The following is a 17584-nucleotide window of genomic DNA, read 5'->3' as shown; positions in this document are numbered from 1 at the left end:
TGCCCATTGATTGCTTTAGAAATTGACTCTTACTTTGATGGTCTCATTGTATTCTTTTTTTTTCCTTGAATAATTGGGAAGTAGCCTCTAAAATGACGTGTGTTACTTGACACAATTCTTCCCACAGGTGAGCTTCTCAATAAATGCCAACAAAGACAGCTTTTTAAAATAGGTTGCCCACCAACAGGACTGTGAAGTGAGCCAGATATGCCTAACTGCCATCTGAGTTCGCAATCCCAGCCCTTCCTACATGTTGGATATTCTTAATTGTGTATGTCATTGTTGCCTGACATGTGTTTCTTAAATTTTCAACAGGGGAAAATGCAGTGTTGCCCTTCTGAATGAGACAGAATCAGTGCTGTCATATCTTGAAAAAGAGGTAATTTATAACCATACTTTTTTCCCCTGTGTTTCACGTGACACAAATGTTTGAACTAATTTCTTTTTTTACTGAAGTTTTGTTATATTGCTATGGTAATATGGTAGTAAAAACATACTCTCAATTGTATTTGGATAGATTTTTTTTAAAGATTTATTCATTTTATTACAGCCAGATATACACAGAGGAGGAGAGACAGAGAGGAAGATCTTCCGTCTGATGATTCACTCCCCAAGTGAGCCACAACAGGCCGATGCGTGCCGATCCAAAGCCAGGAACCTGGAACCTCTTCCGGGTCTCCCATGCGGGTGCAGGGTCCCAATGCATTGGGCCGTCCTCAACTGCTTTCCCAGGCCACAAGCAGGGAGCTGGATGGGAAGTGGAGCTGCCGGGATTAGAACTGGCGACCATATGGGATCCCGGGGCTTTCAAGGCGAGGACTTAAGCTACTAGGCTACGCCGCCGGGCCCTGGATAGATTTTTTATGGTTAACTAAGATAAGACCTCTGTTTTTCTGTTGGTGATGGAAGAGTTTTATAAGGATAACACGTGATTTAGTGTATAGTAAGTAGATTTTTGGCTGTATGAAGTAATTAATTTACTGAACTTAATCCTCTGGCACTTTTGTGTTTTAAATAAGTAAATTTTGTTCTTGATTCTCCTGGATGCTATTTTTTATTATTGGTGGTCTACTTTCTTTCCTGGAATCCAAATAAATTTGTGTCATTTATAAATGTTTCTTTCATTAAACTCCAACAAGAAGCATATGTAACAAGTTGAATTAGAGGCATGCATTTTACAAGAACAAAGGAATTCTTATGAGCAAAACATTCTACCCTATGCGTAATTTTTAGTGGCCTTTAGCACAATACCATTTAAATGATGGGAGGAATATTTTATTACCAATTTAGTTTTCATATTATTTTTAAAAGTTTATGAAAAGTGGAGAAACAGAGAGAGGGAGGGACAAAGAGAACTTTTCCCTAATGTTTCACTCCCCAAATCTCTACATCAGCCATTTCTGGACCAGACCAGTGCAGGAGTCTGGAACACCATCCAGGTCTCGTGTATGAGTGACACAGGCCAAAGGACCTGGACCATCTTCTGCAGACACAATGGCAAGGAGCTAGATCAGAAGCAGAGTATCTGGGACTTGAATTGGTGCTTGGATATGGCATATCAACACCACAAGTGGCTGCCTAATTTGCTCTGAGTAGTTATACAGATGTATTTAAGAGACAAACTTTTTTTTAGTATATATTTTTCTTTCTGTTGTTAGTAATTTGTACAGATCTGAAGAATTTTCTCTCTATCCACTTAATTTTACTCACTAAGTGCTTTATGAGTTGTTAATCTAGAGGCTCTGGCAGTATACTCATTTATTTTACTTTATTTAAAAATCTTTTAAATTTAATTCTGTTTTAATTTTACTATAAAGGTGAGGGGTTTGCTGACCTATATGGGTCTCTGATGAGAACGGAGAGAGTACCTGTGTGGGGGAAGGTGGGTGAGATAAATGTTTCCTTTTTCCTTTTGTGTCTGTGGTAGGGAGTGGTGGTGGTGGTGGAGAAAGTGCAAAGCTCCCTATTGTCAGACTTACATCAGTGACAGGGATGGAGATGGTCATTTGATGTCCCCAAGTGTGGGGAAGAATGTTCAGAGGATGTCACTTAGTGATCTGATCTGAGTTTCTGAGTTGTTAGCTTCATTGCACCAGAGGTAAGGAATTCTATGGCCTGTTGGTATCTATGTCTGCCTCAAAGTGTCCACTGACGTAGGTGTTAGTTGTAAAACCTGGCCTGGAATGTTGTTTAGCCTGTCCTTCTTTCCATCCCTGGAGAGGGACTCAAAGTCTTCTGTTGGCTTAGATGAGCCTGCTATCTTGTCTTTTTGTTGGGCATCTGGGTATGCGCTCTGTTCTTAGGAGTCAGCAACTGAGGTAACCCCATCCTGCAACATGTGCTCCAGGATCGGTCCACATGTCTGTGCTTTTCCCTGAGGTTGAAGATGGAGCTCAATGATCTAGACGGGGATCCCCTTAAGAAACTCCTCCTAGGCCCCATGTTATGGTGCAATTGGCTAATCCTCCCTTTGTAAGTTCTGGGATCTCATATTGGTGCCAGTTCCTGTGCTAGCTACTCCACTTTCCATCTACCTCCTTGCTTATGGCTTGGGAAAGCAATGGAAGCTTGGGACCCTGTATCCACATGGGAGACCTGAGAGAGGCTACTGGCTTTGAATGGGCTCAGGGAGGGAGGGAAGGAGGTAAACAGACAGTAAGAGAAGTCTTCCATCTGCTAGTGCTCTCTCCAAATGGCCTCAAGGCTGGAAATGGGCCAAGGCAAAACAAGGAGCCAGGAGCTTCTTCTGGTTCGCCTATGTGTGTAGAGACCCACATTTGGGCTATACTTAGCTGCTTTTCCAGGTTCATTAGCAGGGAACTGGATTGAAACTGGTGCAGCTGGGGTTCAGAGGGATTCCATATGTGATGACAGTGTTGCAAGTGGCATCTTAACCACAGCACCAGCCACTAGGTCTTCTTCCCTCCCTCCCTCCTTCCCTCATTCCTTCTTTCTTTCCTTCAAATTGTTTTGTTTATTTGGGTGGAAGGGATACTGAGAGAACCGGAGGGGTCAAGGGGGCTGAGGGGGCGGAGAGAGAGAGAGAGACCTTCCATCTATTGGTTGGCTCATCAAAGGACTGCAACGGCTGGGACTGGGCCAGGCTGAAACTGGCCCAGTTACAAAGTCCATCTGGATCTCCGATGTGGGTGGCCGAGTGACTCTTGACATTTTGTATGGAGGAGCAAATTCGGATAAATAAAACCACGTGCACTGTATACTTTACTCACTTATGGGAACTTTTTTTGTGTGTGCTGCCATCCCTGAAAAATCTTCCGTTTTGTGTTCATAGTAAGATACTGAAATGATTCAAAGAACAGTTAATTTTAACTCTTCTTAAAGTTGACTCAACTAAATGATCTTGAAACTGTTTCTTCTTTCATTGCAGCTTTTATTGTAAAACACTCACATTTTGTGTATTTTTTCATAGCAGCATATACAAATCTAGACTTTAAGCAATTTATTTGCCTCTGAATCATTGTTTCATATAATTCTGCTGTAGAGCATGACAAAATTTGGTTTGTACCATACTATTAAATTTTACTGATTAAAAGTAGCTTGGGATATCTGCTTTTTAAAAAAAAAAAAAAGATTTATTTATCTTTATTGGAAAGACAGATCTACAGAGAAGGAGAGACAGAAAGAGCCTCTGTCTGCTGGCCTATTCCCTAAGTGGCTGCCATGGCCAGAGCCGAGCCGATCTGAAGGCAGGAGCCAGGAGCCTCCTCTGGGTCTCCCATGTGGATGCAGAGTCCCAAGGCCTTGGGCCTTCCTTAGCTGCCCTTCCAGGCCACAAGCAGGGAAAGTGTGGCAGCCAGGTCATAAACTGGCATCCATATGGGGTCCTGGTGTGTGCAAGGCGAGGACTTCAGTCACTCAGCTAGTGCACCAGTCCCAATATCTGTGCTTTTAAATGTGATGTTGAACCCATGACAGTGTCTTGAGCAATATTCTTTATTAACATAGATTCTTTAATTGTTATGCATTGTTATGGTTTTCTTTAAAAAAAAAATCTAGGGGCCAGCATTGTAGCACATTGAACTAAGCTGCCACCTGCAAATCTGGCATTCCATCTCAGAGTGCTGGTTCAAATCCCAGTTGCTTCACTTCTCTTCCAGCTCCCTCTCTATGGAGGAATACAAGAATGGCTCATATTCCTGTGTCCTGCTGCCTGTGTGAAAGCCTGGATGGAGATCTGGGCGCATGGCTTTGGTCTGGTCTGGTTGTGATCATTGTGGCCATTTGAGGGAATGAATCAGCTATCTGCTGCCTACTAGGCACATTAGAAGGAATTTGTATTGGAATTAGAGTTGGGAACTTGAGCCCCGACATTTGGGTGAGGGATCCAGGTATCCCAAGTAGCTTTTTAACTTGTTGTGTTACAGTGGCTGCCCTCGTGTAATTTTCTTTTAGCAGTTTATTTATTTTTTATTCTGACATTGACCTATCATTAAAATATGGCACAGAATTTCTCCCTGGAAAATTTTTTTCTCCTCCTTTTCTCATTGTCATTGTCTTTTCAAAACCCAAAGAGAAGACAACATTACTGTTTGACAGATTGCATGTCTTTGTTTGCAGCTTACTAGTCTCTGTTTTTTTGAAGTCCCCTACTAGGATGTAATACAGGTTGCTATGTACTTCATCTGTTGGATCATGTTAGGAAGTAGAAGCAAGAACCTTACTTTACTGGTTCAGCTCATGTGCAGTGATTATGTAGAATTCAGCAAAAAATTTAATTTGAATGACAGAGTAACAGAAAAGGAAATGGAAGAGAGAGAGATAGCTTTCATCTGCTTAATCACTCACCAAATGGCTATAATGACTTCGGCAGGGCCAGGCCAAAACCAGCATCTGGGAACTCCATCCAGGTCTCCCACATGATTAGTAGGGACCTAAGTACTTGGACTAACTTCTGCTGTTTTTGCACACACTGTAGCTGAATGCTGAATCAGTAGTAGAACAACCAGTTCTTGAACTGGTACTTTAATATGGATTGGATGCAGGCTTCCCAAATGGTGGCTTAGCACATTGCACCAAACATGTGTTGGTTTTGGCGGCTGCTGCTGCTGGTACAAATGACTATGTTTATATACCTTCTCTATACCTATACTTTTGCTTCAATATTTGAAGAACTGAAGGATTATAATGAATAAATATTCAATTAGATATCTACAAAGATAAATTAATTAGTAAAATGCATCTAAGTACAACTTTTGTGTTGTTTATTTAGTGTGACATGCTTTTTAATTTTTTTTTTATTAAAATGTGATGAGCACTGGGTCCAGCTACAGCGTTATGGCTCAATTGACTAATCCTCCACCTTTCAAGTGCTGGATCCCATATGGGTGCTAGTTCGTGTCCCGCCTGCCCCGTTTCCCATCAGCTCCTTGCTTGTGGTTTGGGAAGGCAATAGAGGCTGGTCCAGGGTCTTGGAACCCTGCACCTGTGGGAGACCTGGAGGAAAATCCTGGCTTTGGATTGGCTCGGCTTTAGCCATTGCAGCCACTTGAGGAGTGAGCCAGCAGATAGAAGATCTTTCTCTCTGTCTCTAGTTTTTTTTTTTTTTTTTTTATAAATTTGTCTTTTAAGTGAAAAGAAAGAAAGAAAGAAAGAAAGAAAGAAAGAAAGAAAGAAAGAAAGAAAGAAAGAAAGATAGGTGTGATGAATATTTCAAAAGTAATAGTGCCTGACATTCTTAGCACCCCTGCTGTTTGGGGTAGACTTTGCAAGTTTAGTAGATTACTTGAAGTGTCTTAGTTATCGTTTAACTTTCTAATTTTTCAAAGATCTATTTTAGAGAGGTTAGTGGTTTATTTTAGCTTAAAACAGTCAAGCTTGATAATCTATTTTAAGCAATTTTTAGCATAATGTACTTTTGAATTATTTTATGCAATGACAGTAATGCCATCCTCTAGTTAATGATTCATGAATGCATTCACTAAATGATGTTGTATGTTCTCTTTGTGGTTTTGTTTTCATCGAATTGATTTGATTTTTTTTATAAAAAATGGGAAAATTAAAGTTTACTTAAGTACTTTCTATCATTCATTTCAGGATACCTTTTTCTACTCATTGGTCTATGACCCCTCAGTGAAAACACTGCTAGCTGATAAAGGTGAAATCAGAGTGGGACCCCGATACCAAGCAGACATTCCAGAAATGCTCTTAGAAGGTATGTTTTTCTTTAGAATTAAAGACCTATGCAAACAATGGTATCTTGAAACCTAGATATTCTTGTTTTACATGGAAGAAGCAATTTTTAGGAAAATACATAAAAAGTTCTTCTAGTTTTTGAAATCTACATCCCACTTTATGTCCTGGGACTTTGGTTCTAGGATCCTCAAGAATACAAAAATCTGCACATGCACAAGTCTGTTTAATAAGATGGCACAGTTCTTTTTTGTATCCTATGTGTACACCTTAAGGCATCTCTAGGTGGATGTGACAGCGACCCAAATCTTTAGCCATCTCTCTCCCAGGTTGCATATTAGCATGATGCTGCCTTGGAAGTGGGGACACTTGCTTTGATGTAGGATGCTAGTGTCCCAGTGGACATCTAACTGATGTGTTATACCCTTACTTACACATTATATTATTATTATTAATTTTAATAGAAGGGCAGAGTTATGGAGAGATAAGGAAAGAGAAAGTAAAAGATTTTCCATTTCCTGGTTCATTCCCCAAATGGCCACAACATCTGGAGCTGGCCAGTTCAAAGAAGGAACCTGACTCTCCCTGTGGATGCAGGGTCTCAGGCACTTAGGCCATCCTCTACTGCTTTCCCAGACCATAATCAGGGAGCTGTATGGAAAATGAAGCCACTGGGAATCGAACCATCACTCATGTGAGAATCCGATGCCACAGGAGAGAGCTTAGCCTCCTATATCACAGTGCAGGCCCACAATCACTTTTTGTGTGTGTGGGTGGGGGAGGGGTACTTAGTTAATTTTAAAAATTATTTTAGTTTCTTTTTTATATTACTTACCTGATTGAGAGGGATACACTTTCCTTGTGGGCGTTTGTTTTCTTTGAGTTGTGTCTACAGCAGGAGGGGGAAGTGGTGTTTCCTGCTATCAAACTATCAGAACCCAGGGATAGAGGGAGGTCATTTGACAATGCCTTTGAGATCCCAGTTTTGGGAAATGTGTTCTGAGGGTGTCATTTGAGTGGTTTTGATATTTTTGATAAATTGTTCGTTTAATTTGTCCAGGGTTGAGAAAATCTTTCCAGAATCTGTTGGCTAACCAAGTCCACTTTAGTACATCCATACACCCAGACACTTGCTGCAAAGCTTGGCTAGGAGAATTATCCACCCTCTTCTGTTTTCTGTCCACTGACGAGGCAGTTGATACCCCCTACTGGTCTAGATGATCTGGCCATCATGTCCCCCTTGTGCATCTGGGCATGCTGTCCATTGTACAGGTGTCAACAACTGAGGAAGCCCAGTCCTCGTACATGTACTCCAAGGTCAGACCACCTGTGATTTTCCCTGTGATCAGGGTTTGAGTCCAGTGGTCTAGTTAGGGTATCCCACAAGAAACCCTGCCTGGGATTTCCTAAGACTTGAGTCCTGTGTGTGCCAGCCAGTATAGGGTCAGGTCTTTTCACCTGCAGCAGCCAACACATATATTGGTAGATGCAGTGTCCTTGTCATTTTGCCCAAGTCCCATATCTCATGCAAATGGATGGGTGTTGTGAGTGCTGTGGCCTAGTCTAGTCATCCCACCATAGACCCAGTCCTCGTGCATACCAGCAGGTGCCGTGGCCTAGTCAGGATGACCCCCAATAACTCCTACCATGCCTGTCCTCAGCCCAGGTTTTTGCACCTGCCAGGCTCTGCAACAGTATAGCTCAATCTAACCTATACTCCATCTGGCTCTCATGTACACCTGTGGGTGTTGTGGCTTAGCTCAGCCCAGCCCTACCCCAGACCTGGCCCTCAATATGCCAACTGGTACTGCTGCCTTTTTCAGCCTGGTCTGCCCCTAGACCTGGTTTCTGTGCTTACCAGCATTAGGTGTAACCTGCTAGGAAAGTGCCCACAGTTCTCCTGCTAGTTATGTTCCCAGCCCCGGATCTTGTGCCAGTAAAGGGATACTATGGTGTAGCCTGACATGACTTGGACTCAGTCCAGGTATTTGCCACTTGGTGCTGTAGCTTAGCCCTGCTGTCCGACACTTATTCTGGTTCTCGTGTGTACTAACAGGTATGGTAGCCTAGCCTAGCCTGGTCTGCCCCCAGACTGACCCATCTGTAGTCCCAGCTGTCAAGTGCACCAGTGGAAGCAGCAGCCCAGCAAGGAATTTACTGAAGTTCCACTACCAGGCCTACTCCCAGCCCTGGCTCTTGCGAGTGCCAGCAGGGGCTATGACCCAGTCTGGAATGGCTTGCTCCTAGTCTTGGCATTTGCCAGTAGGTACTACAGTCTTGGTTCAGTCCCAAGTCTTGCCAGTGAGTTCAGCAGCCTAGTTCAGCCTGACCCACCTCCAGCCCTTATGTGAACTGGCAAGTGTTGCAGTTGAATCTGACCTGGCCTGCACCCTCTTCTGGCTCTTGGTGTACCAGTATGTGCTGTGAACTGACAGTGCCCAGCCTGCCCCCATAGCCAGCTCACATGTATGCCAATGTGTGCTATAGCCCAGACTTGGTTTAGCCTGCTCCCAACCCTTTATCGCATGCTTACCAGTGGGAGCTGCGGCCTACCATGTAAGGTCCTCATGTTCCCCTACTAGTCCTGTTTCCAGTAACAAATCTCATGTGTGCTGGCTGGCGCTGCTACTGACATGACTGGCCCCCAATCCTGGCATGAACTGGCACATGTCATGGCCTATTCTGACTGGCCCACACCCTCCCACCTCTCACCAATGGGTGCTACGGCACAACCCCAGGTCCTGCTCTAATTTGAACCACCAGTAGGTGCCACAGCCTAGCCTGCTCTTTCCCACACCCATCCTGGCTCTTATGATCTCCAGCGGATGCTGGAGCCTAGCATACTCTGGCCTGCTGCCAGACCCAGCCCACATGCATACCTGTGGGTGCTGCAGCCTTGCTCAGCCTGGTCTGCCCATAGCCTCAGCTCTCGTTCACTAGTGAGAGCTGCAGCCCAGCAGGGTAGTACCCAAAGTTCCCCTAACAGGCCTGTTCCCAGCCCCATGGTGCCTGGTCTGGCCCGCCTGTAATCTCAGCTCTTCCTGGCAGGTATTACATCCTAGTCCAGCTGGGTATGGCCTGTCTTGTCTCTCTTGCATGCCAACAGGTGCTAAGGCCTGTCCCAGCCTGGCCTGTCCTAGACCTGGTCCACACAAATGCTGGTAAGTGCTGTGGCCTTGCCTGGCCTAGCATGGCCTACCCCTAGCTCTGGCTGTTGTGCTCCCCAGTAGGAGTTGCAGCCTAGTCAGGGAGTTTCCCAAGTTCCCCTATCAGGCATGTCCCCAGCCCCAGATCTCTTGCCTGCGAGTGGTGGTAGCAGCCATCTTGGAATGGTCTTCCCTCGTCTCTGCTCTTACATGTGCCACTGGTTGCTGCAGTCTGGCCTATGTGGCCTGCTCCTAGATCTGCTCCCGGAGTGTAAGTGGGTTCCTATTAAGTGAGTTCTGTGTTATATTCTGGCTACACCTATCACCACCCCCCAACTCTGTGTGTTTTCTTTCTTTCTTTTTTTCTTTTTTCCCTTAAAGACTTTTGTTTTTATTGGAGAGGCAGGGGAAAGGGGGAGACAGAAACAAAGATCTTCCATCCATTGCTTTAATCCCTAAATGGCTTCCATGGCTGGTGCTGAGCCAATCTGAAGTCAGGTTCCAGGAGCTCCCTTTGAGTCTCCCACATGTGTGCAGAGTTCCGAGGATTTGGGCTATCGATTGCTTTCTCAGGCCACAAACACGTTGCTGGATGGGAACCAGAGCAGGCAGAACGTGAACCAGTACCCATCTGGAATTCTGGTGCTGGCAGGGAGGAAGGGTTAGTAAATTGAGCCGTTGTGCCAGGCACTCTCAGTGTTTTCTTATTGTGTATGTTTAATGTTTAAGTGAACTGCATCTTTGATTTGATTATCACAAGGGAGAAAATTGTCCTTTTTACTTTCACTACGATTGCAGGAGAACATACTTTTTGATTATATTAAAAAGTCTTAACCAGAACCACTTCCCCCATTCTTCAAAGCTACGTTTGGATAATGTGAGAGTGGGAGTCTTTTTTTTTTTTTAATACACTTTTAGTCATGTAAGGTTTACACGTTTTTGTTAAGTTTATTTTTAAGTCCATAGCTTGTTAGCTGTATTTGTAAGTGTTCATCTTTAGCAAGAAAAATTTCATATCTATAGGTTTTATGAAAACATGCTATTTTTCATTATAACCAAAAAATTATTTTGGGATCTGTATAAGCTTAAAGGATTTAGCACATACAAAATATTTTTTTTTTCTTTACCTATGCCCAGTAGGTAAGTCACATTTGTAATAGTAAAAGTCAATTTGTAATTGTCATCACAGGAAGTTCATCTGGTTACAGGAGAAGTTAGAGACCAGTTTGAAGGACGTATTTTGGGGAGTTGCTGCAGTCCAAAAGCCAGATTTCCCTTTGTATGGCTGGGGGTGTAGGACTGAAAGATAATACCCATGTTCTAGTTTGTATGGGCATGGCTTATAGAGCTGGAGTTAATATACTGGATAAGTGGCAGCGGTAGCACTGAGTTAGGATGTGCTACAGTTTGCTTTCTTTCTGAACCTGCCATTTTGTGTCTTTTTTTCTTAAATGATTTGTTTATTTTTATTGGAAAGGCAGATCTGCAAAAAGAAAGATCTTCCATCCACTGATTCACTCCCCAAGTGGCCACAATGACCAGAGTTGAGCTGATACAAAGCCAGGAGCTTGGAGCCTCTTCTAGGTCTCCTGTGTGGGTGCAGGGTCCCACAGCTTTGGGCTGTCCTTGACTGCCCTCACATGCCACAAGCCAGGAGCTGGATGTGAAGTGGGCAGCTGGGACATGAACCGATGCCCATATGGGATCCTGGTGCATGCAAGGTGAGGATTTAGTCATTAGACTACTGTGCCAGGCCCTCTCATTTTGTTTTTATATTCATTTTTATGATGCTGTTTTAGTAGCTTGTTACTTTTTTGATTCATAACTTAATACATTGACCAGAAATTTGAGAACAGGATTGAGTAAAGAACAATAACTGACATTTGTGTGTTTCTGAATTAAAGATAACATAAAAGTACGGTGGCAATCTAATGACAGATGCAGAGAACATGAATTGTGTTTAGAACAGTATTTCTGGTTGTGCAGGAAAGCGGCCTGTAGCATGACAGTTTTATATACAGCCTTAGTTCTTCAGAGGATTTAAATAACATTAAGCGCTCTTAGGATGTATACTGAAGTAGTAGTTTGTCGGTGTTTTCTAGAAATCTTACAATATAACTGTAGAGTTAGGGCTCACATTTAAAATAGTTACTGGGTGGCTAGTATGGCTAGTATTGTGGTGCAGACAGAGGCTGCTGTTTGGAACTTGCATATCCTAAATTGGACTGCCAGTCGGAGTCCCTCCTTCTGTGCTTCCCGTCCTTCTTGCATGCTGGGCAACAGCATATTATGGCTCAGGAGTTTGGGCCCTTATTTCCCACTTGGGACACCCAGATGGTGTTCTAGGCTCCCTGATTCACCTGGCCCAACCTTGACTCTTGTGAGCATTTGGGAGTAAACTAGCAGATAGAAGATTACCTCCCTCTGTCTCTTTCTGTCACTCTGCCTTTCAAGTGCATGAGTCTAAATATTGCTGGGCCTACATTTCTTCAACATTATGTGAAGCAAAGAAGCTTTACACAAACATGTAGTTTGTTGTTATTTATATTTGTAGGATCTCAGTGTTGATGGAGATTTTCATGGACTCTTGTTTCAATGATATGGAAACTGAGCAGATTGGAATTGCCCTGATGGTCCTAAAGGAGAATTACTTGATCCATCACTGCTGTCCCCCAGGGTCTACCTTAGTAGAAAACTGGCGCTAGGAGCTGGAGCTGAGAATCAAATCCATTCATTCTGAAATTCTTGTGAGATGTTGGTATCTTCATGGCAAGGCTAAATGCCCACTCCCTAAAATAGGGATATGTCTCATTCTCCATCTTGAAATTTCATGCAGTGTGAAGCTGTTTCAGTTTTCAGTTGCTGTTTACAGATGAGCCTAATGCTGAATATCTTGGCTTAGCTTGCTAAGAATTGTTAACAAGATCGTGGGCTGTTTTATGTAGTAGGTAAAGTTGCCACCTGAAATGCTGGTGTCCCATTTGAGTGCATGTACATGCCCTGGCTGCAGCTCTTCCAATCCACTTCCCTGCTAATCACCTGGGAAAAGCAGTAGAAGGTGGGTAAAATGTTAGGGCTCATGCCACCCTGGTCAGAGACCAGAAGAAGCTCCTGGCTTTAACCTGGGCCAGGGCTGACCATTGTGGTCACCTGGGGAATTCATAGTAGATTACATCTCTTTTATTTCTGTCCCTGTCTCTTTCTCTCTCTGTAACTGTTAACTTTCAAATAAATCAGTTAATCTTTAAAAAAGAAACAATGAAAAATAAGATCTTTTCCAACTCTTTAGATCTCTTTGTCCTAGCACTTACTCTGTGTGTGTAACTTTCTGTTGGAGCTAACAATTGGCCCTCTGGTTAGTTCCAAACTGAAGTGATTAGAGGTATGCTGATTTTGTGCCTCCTGCTGGTGTGTTGTTGGTGGGAGACATGTTGCCTGCTGGTAAGATGCAGTGATTGAAAGCAAAACCCAACCCAAACCAATCCTTCTCATCCAAGAACTCCTAGCCTGGTAGGACTCTGTAGCTAAACATCCAGCTTCTAACAAACTTCTAGTTAGTTCCTAAGTTTATTTCCGTTTACATCCTTTAAAGTGATATTGAGCCCTGTCTGACAGTTAAATCTTGCTGTGAAATATCCTAAAACAAAGCTTCCTGTATTGTTGTCAGTGAGACTGTCAGCTTTCATCTCTGTTAATGCTCCTCTGTGCCACTCAGAAAACTTAAAATTGACCCTGCTGCATCTGGTCTACCACTGGCATGCCTAAATCCTCTGTTTCCACTGTCAGCACTGTCTTTCAATCTCTTATTACTTCCAGGTGGAACTATTAGAGGAGTTTGACTTCTCTGTCTTTCTCAGGTATCTCTACCGAGTAGATTATATACCTTTGTTAAATATGACATTTGATATCTTAGTTCTGGTCTTATCATTCACTTAGCCCAAATACCAGGATGCTATTACCTCCAAATAAAATTTATTCAAGAAATCTACGCAGAATCTTGAGTGATATGTTCTTTTTTAAGATTTTATTATTATTATTGGAAAGCCGGATATACAGAGAGGAGGAGAGACAGAGAGGAAGATCTTCCATCCAATGATTCACTCCCCAAGTGAGCCGCAACGGGCTGGTGCACGCCAATCCAATGCCAGGACCAGGAACCTCTTCCGGGTCTCCCACGCGGGTGCAGGGTCCCAAAGCTTTGGGCCGTCCTCAACTGCTTTCCCCGGCCACAAGCAGGGAGCTGGATGGGAAGTGGAGCTGCCGGGATTAGAACTGGTGCCCATATGGGATCCCGGGGCTTTCAAGGCGAGGACTTTAGCCGCTAGGCCACGCCGCCGGGCCCGAGTAATATGTTCTTAATCCACTACTCATAGCTACCTCCTTTCATTCTCATTTAATAATGAGCTTTTGTTTCTCATGACTATGTTCATGTCCTCATTTCTTTAAGTATTCTGCCGCTGCCAGTATATTTATGCCCTTCAGTCCTTAGCAGAAATATTCTTTCTTTCATGCCATCATTTCCCAGCCAGCATGGAATGATTCCTCTGGTGTTCAGATTCTTATAGCCTTGTCTGTGTTGCAGTTGACACATCTCTTTCTTTGGTTTGTACCATAGATAGCCATCCACAAGTTTATTATAGTTTCAGCGTCAGCAGCAGGGGTACTTTCTTTATCATCTTTATATCTCCAAGTTTGGTTCTGAAATTCGTGGTAAAGGTGGTCCCGTATGCTGGGTTTAGCCGTGGTGTCATAAGTGTGCACTAGACAAGGCGTTGTACATCTGCTGTCCGAAAGAATCGGCTGAAATCGTGAGCTGGGTGTGACGGTGGACTTTGTAACAAGACTCCTTTTTTTCTATTCTTGGGCAGGAGAATCAGATGAGAGGGAACAGTCAAAGCTGGAAGTTAAAGTTTGGGATCCAAATAGCCCACTTACAGATCGACAGATTGACCAGTTTTTAGTTGTAGCACGGTGAGTATGGCACTGAGTCATGGAACATCTTTTCTTTTAGCAGATTTATAAATGTGTGTATATTTTTTGTATTCCATTTCTGTTTCCATTAAAAGTATCATTATTATTGTTTTAGTTATATGAGGAAAGCTTTATAGATGTAAAGCTCCTTCCTAAACAGTATGCCATACTGTCACTAATTTCTGTTTTAAATGAAAGTAGGTTTACTAATTTTTGCTGTTAAAAAGGAAGAGGATATAGATGAAAATCTGACACCTGAAAATGTGCATCTTTAATGAAAGCAGAAAAATATTTAGCAGCAGACATAGATTGTTTGGATATCAGTAAGAATTTGCAGCTCGAATCCTTTTACTGCGTGGATGGGTGAGACTCATTGCTAAGCCAGAGGGCTTTATTTCATAAATTTCAGCCTGACTGCTGGGCTTCCTTACTGCCTTGCCTTTTCTCTTGAGAAAATTGTATTTTCATTTTTTAAAATTAATTGATGTTCATGAGTAAGATTGTCACAAAGTAGATTGTAAATGAGGCTATCATAGCATTGCATTTAGTAGAGAAGTTGAATAAACAAAGTACATTTGAAAGCCATTGATGAATGAAGGTGTGTTCAAATAGTGGGATATTACTTTACTGCAGTTGAAACGAATGATTTAGAGCTATCTATAGTAGAGATAAATCTTAAGTCAGCATGTGTACCATATGATTATTTATATGCATATACTTATAATCAAACAATTTAGAGTATGCAAAAGAATTTATAGTTTCCTCTTATATACGACATATATACTCAGTCATTCATTTATAATGATGTGGGAATGTGTAACGGGACTCTAACATTATGTAATATGTGTTTCCTTGAAACACAACCCCAGGGGCTGGTGTTGTGCAGCTGTTAAGTTGCTGGGTATGGGGGCCAGCGCCATGGCATAGCAAGCTAATCTGCTTCCTGTAGCATCAGCATCCCATGTGAGCAGCAGTTCCGGCTGCTCGACTTCCTACCCAGCTCCCTGCTTATAACCTGGAAAAGCGTGGGGATGGCACAATTGCTTGGGGCCCTGCCATTCACGTGGAAAACTCGGTTGAAGCTCCTAGCTTCCAGCTTCTGGCCAGCCCAGCTTTGGACATTGTAGTCATTTAGGGAATGAACTAGCAGACAGAAGATCTCTCTGTGTCTTTTTCTCTGTATCTCTGCCTTTTAAATAAAAATAAGCAAAAAAAAAAAAAAAAAAGAAGAAGTAATGGATTCATTTTAATGAATTAATAGTTGTATTCAGTTGTTAGGTTTTCATTTTTTTTTTTTAAGATTTTATTTTTATTAGAAAGGCAGATTTATAGAGAAGGAGACAGAAAGAAAGATCTTCCATTTCCTGGTTTACTCCCCAAGTAGCTGTAATGGCCAGAGTGGAGCCGATCTGAAGCCAGCAGCTATGAGTTTCTTCCAGGTCTCCCATGCAGGTGCAGGATCCCAAGGCCTTAGGCTGTCCTCCACTGCGACGAACAGCTCAGTTGGGAGCAATCAATCCGAAGGGAGCAGGACCCTGGGAACGGTGGGCAAGGATTTGGCGAGTGACAGACGTATCAACTCAAGGCAGTTTTATCTGAGTGTATTTTGCAAAAGGAAAGCATCAACTTATATACAATAATAGATTATTGTAAAGGAACATTTTCTTTGTTTATTCATGTGGTTACATTTCTACAAACAATTATTCCAGGGAGGTAAGTGGGGCTATTGAGAAAAGATTGTTCTCTAATAACCTGGTGACAGACTGCGGTTGCTATTTCTTGTGGACACAATTTGGCACCAGTTTTATTTTTAATCAGTAAGTGGTTAGCTCTCATTGTGCCTTGTGCCTTACATTGGTTTTAACATTAACCTGTGTATTTTTCTTAGTTTTTCTTCCTGTATGGTTTTTTAAGCTATAGATCTCTAACATAATCTTCTTTTAGGAATCCCTAAAAATAGTTCCAGATGGGTTTATTAAAGCTAGTGGCCTGACAGTTTTTATCCCATACAGCTTGCAATCCTTGTCCAACTTCCCATCAGATGACTTCATAGAACTAAAAAGGAACATTGAGAACTGGGCCCAACAAATTTAGTTTTTCAGTTGTTAGAGGCAGTTCCATTGGGGGTTCCATCTTCTCCAGAGGCAGTGTTGTATTCAAGGGAGTTGGTGCACTTCTGAGGTCAGATGAGCCATAGGGAAACCCACAGTTTTGAGGATCCATCAGGAAATTTTAGGGATGAGAGCATAACCTTTGCCATGGATTATTAGAGTCCAGAATATTAATCATTCAGTTGTTTTATCAAATACTTCATGAGGTCAGTGTCAGTTGTGCTTGATGTGCCAATCTGTTAAATTCCCCATGTAACCCGGTGTTGGGAGGGGTCTGGCCTCTTCCTCCTCCATTGTCTCCTTGATGGTGATGGATCTTTTAGGATGAGGTTGTGAAATTGTCTTACTGTAGGGGTTTTCTCTAGTGGATGAGGTCCAGGGCTTTACATTAAGAGCAGGCACCCAGGCCTGGTGGCGTGGCCTAGCAGCTAAAGTCCTTGCCTTGAACACGCCCCGGGATCCCATATGGGCGCCGGTTCTAATCCCGGCAGCTCCACTTCCCATCCAGCTCCCTGCTTGTGGCCTGGGAAGGGAGTCGAGGACGGCCCAAAGCTTTGGGACCCTGCATCTGCGTGAGAGACCTGGAAGAGGTTCCTGGTTCCCAGGTTTGGATCGGCACAGCACCAGCCTGTTGCAGTCACTTGGGGAGTGAATCATTGGATGGAAGATCTTCCTCTCTATCTCTCCTCCTCTCTGTATATCTGACTTCGTAGTAAAAATAAATAAATCTTAAAAAAAAAAAAAAGAGCAGTCACCCACACGGGCTGCAGCTCAGCTTCTGGGAAAGCACAAGCAAGCCCGCTTCCCATAGTTAACAAGTGTTCAGGACCTCTCCACTTTTGGGTGGCTGGGTCCCTCCAACGAACCAGAGACATCTGTGTTGGGCCTGCAAGTGGCCTCCAATAACGCACAGCTGGTGCTCACCAGAAGGCAAAATCTGAAGAAAATTTAATGTGAATAAGGCCAAATTAATGCATTCACAGGGGTAGCATATTCCCCCCTCTACTTTTAAAGCATAACTTTAATATTTTGATGTTTCCTTTTAACTACGTCCCAATCCTGAGGATATTAGGGGAGGCCTTAGGTCTGAGCTACCATGTTGTTTACTCTTAGGAACAGTATAAAGTGGAAACTGTTAAATACTAGCTTTACAAAACATTATCCCAAAGGCATATTGCCTGTTATAAATGAGACAGGGGTACAGGT

At 42.9% G+C, this 17584-nt stretch overlaps 1 protein-coding gene across 7 annotated transcripts in view; it reads left to right on the top strand.

Moving 5' to 3' along the window:
* MTA3 (metastasis associated 1 family member 3) overlaps window positions 1-17584 on the top strand; it is a 153846-nt gene that overhangs the window by 66731 nt on the left and 69531 nt on the right. For all 7 annotated transcript variants that reach the window (XM_058668016.1, XM_058668017.1, XM_058668018.1 and 4 more), the window contains exons 5-7: window positions 316-379; window positions 6055-6172; window positions 14165-14267. In XM_058668016.1, coding sequence (XP_058523999.1) covers window positions 316-379; window positions 6055-6172; window positions 14165-14267 — 285 coding nt within the window. The remainder of the gene's footprint in view (window positions 1-315; window positions 380-6054; window positions 6173-14164; window positions 14268-17584) is intronic.

Source organism: Ochotona princeps, chromosome 8 (genome assembly GCF_030435755.1).
Source record: "Ochotona princeps isolate mOchPri1 chromosome 8, mOchPri1.hap1, whole genome shotgun sequence".
Taxonomy (NCBI): Eukaryota; Metazoa; Chordata; class Mammalia; order Lagomorpha; family Ochotonidae; genus Ochotona; species Ochotona princeps.
This window is presented reverse-complemented; position numbering and strand designations above follow the sequence as displayed.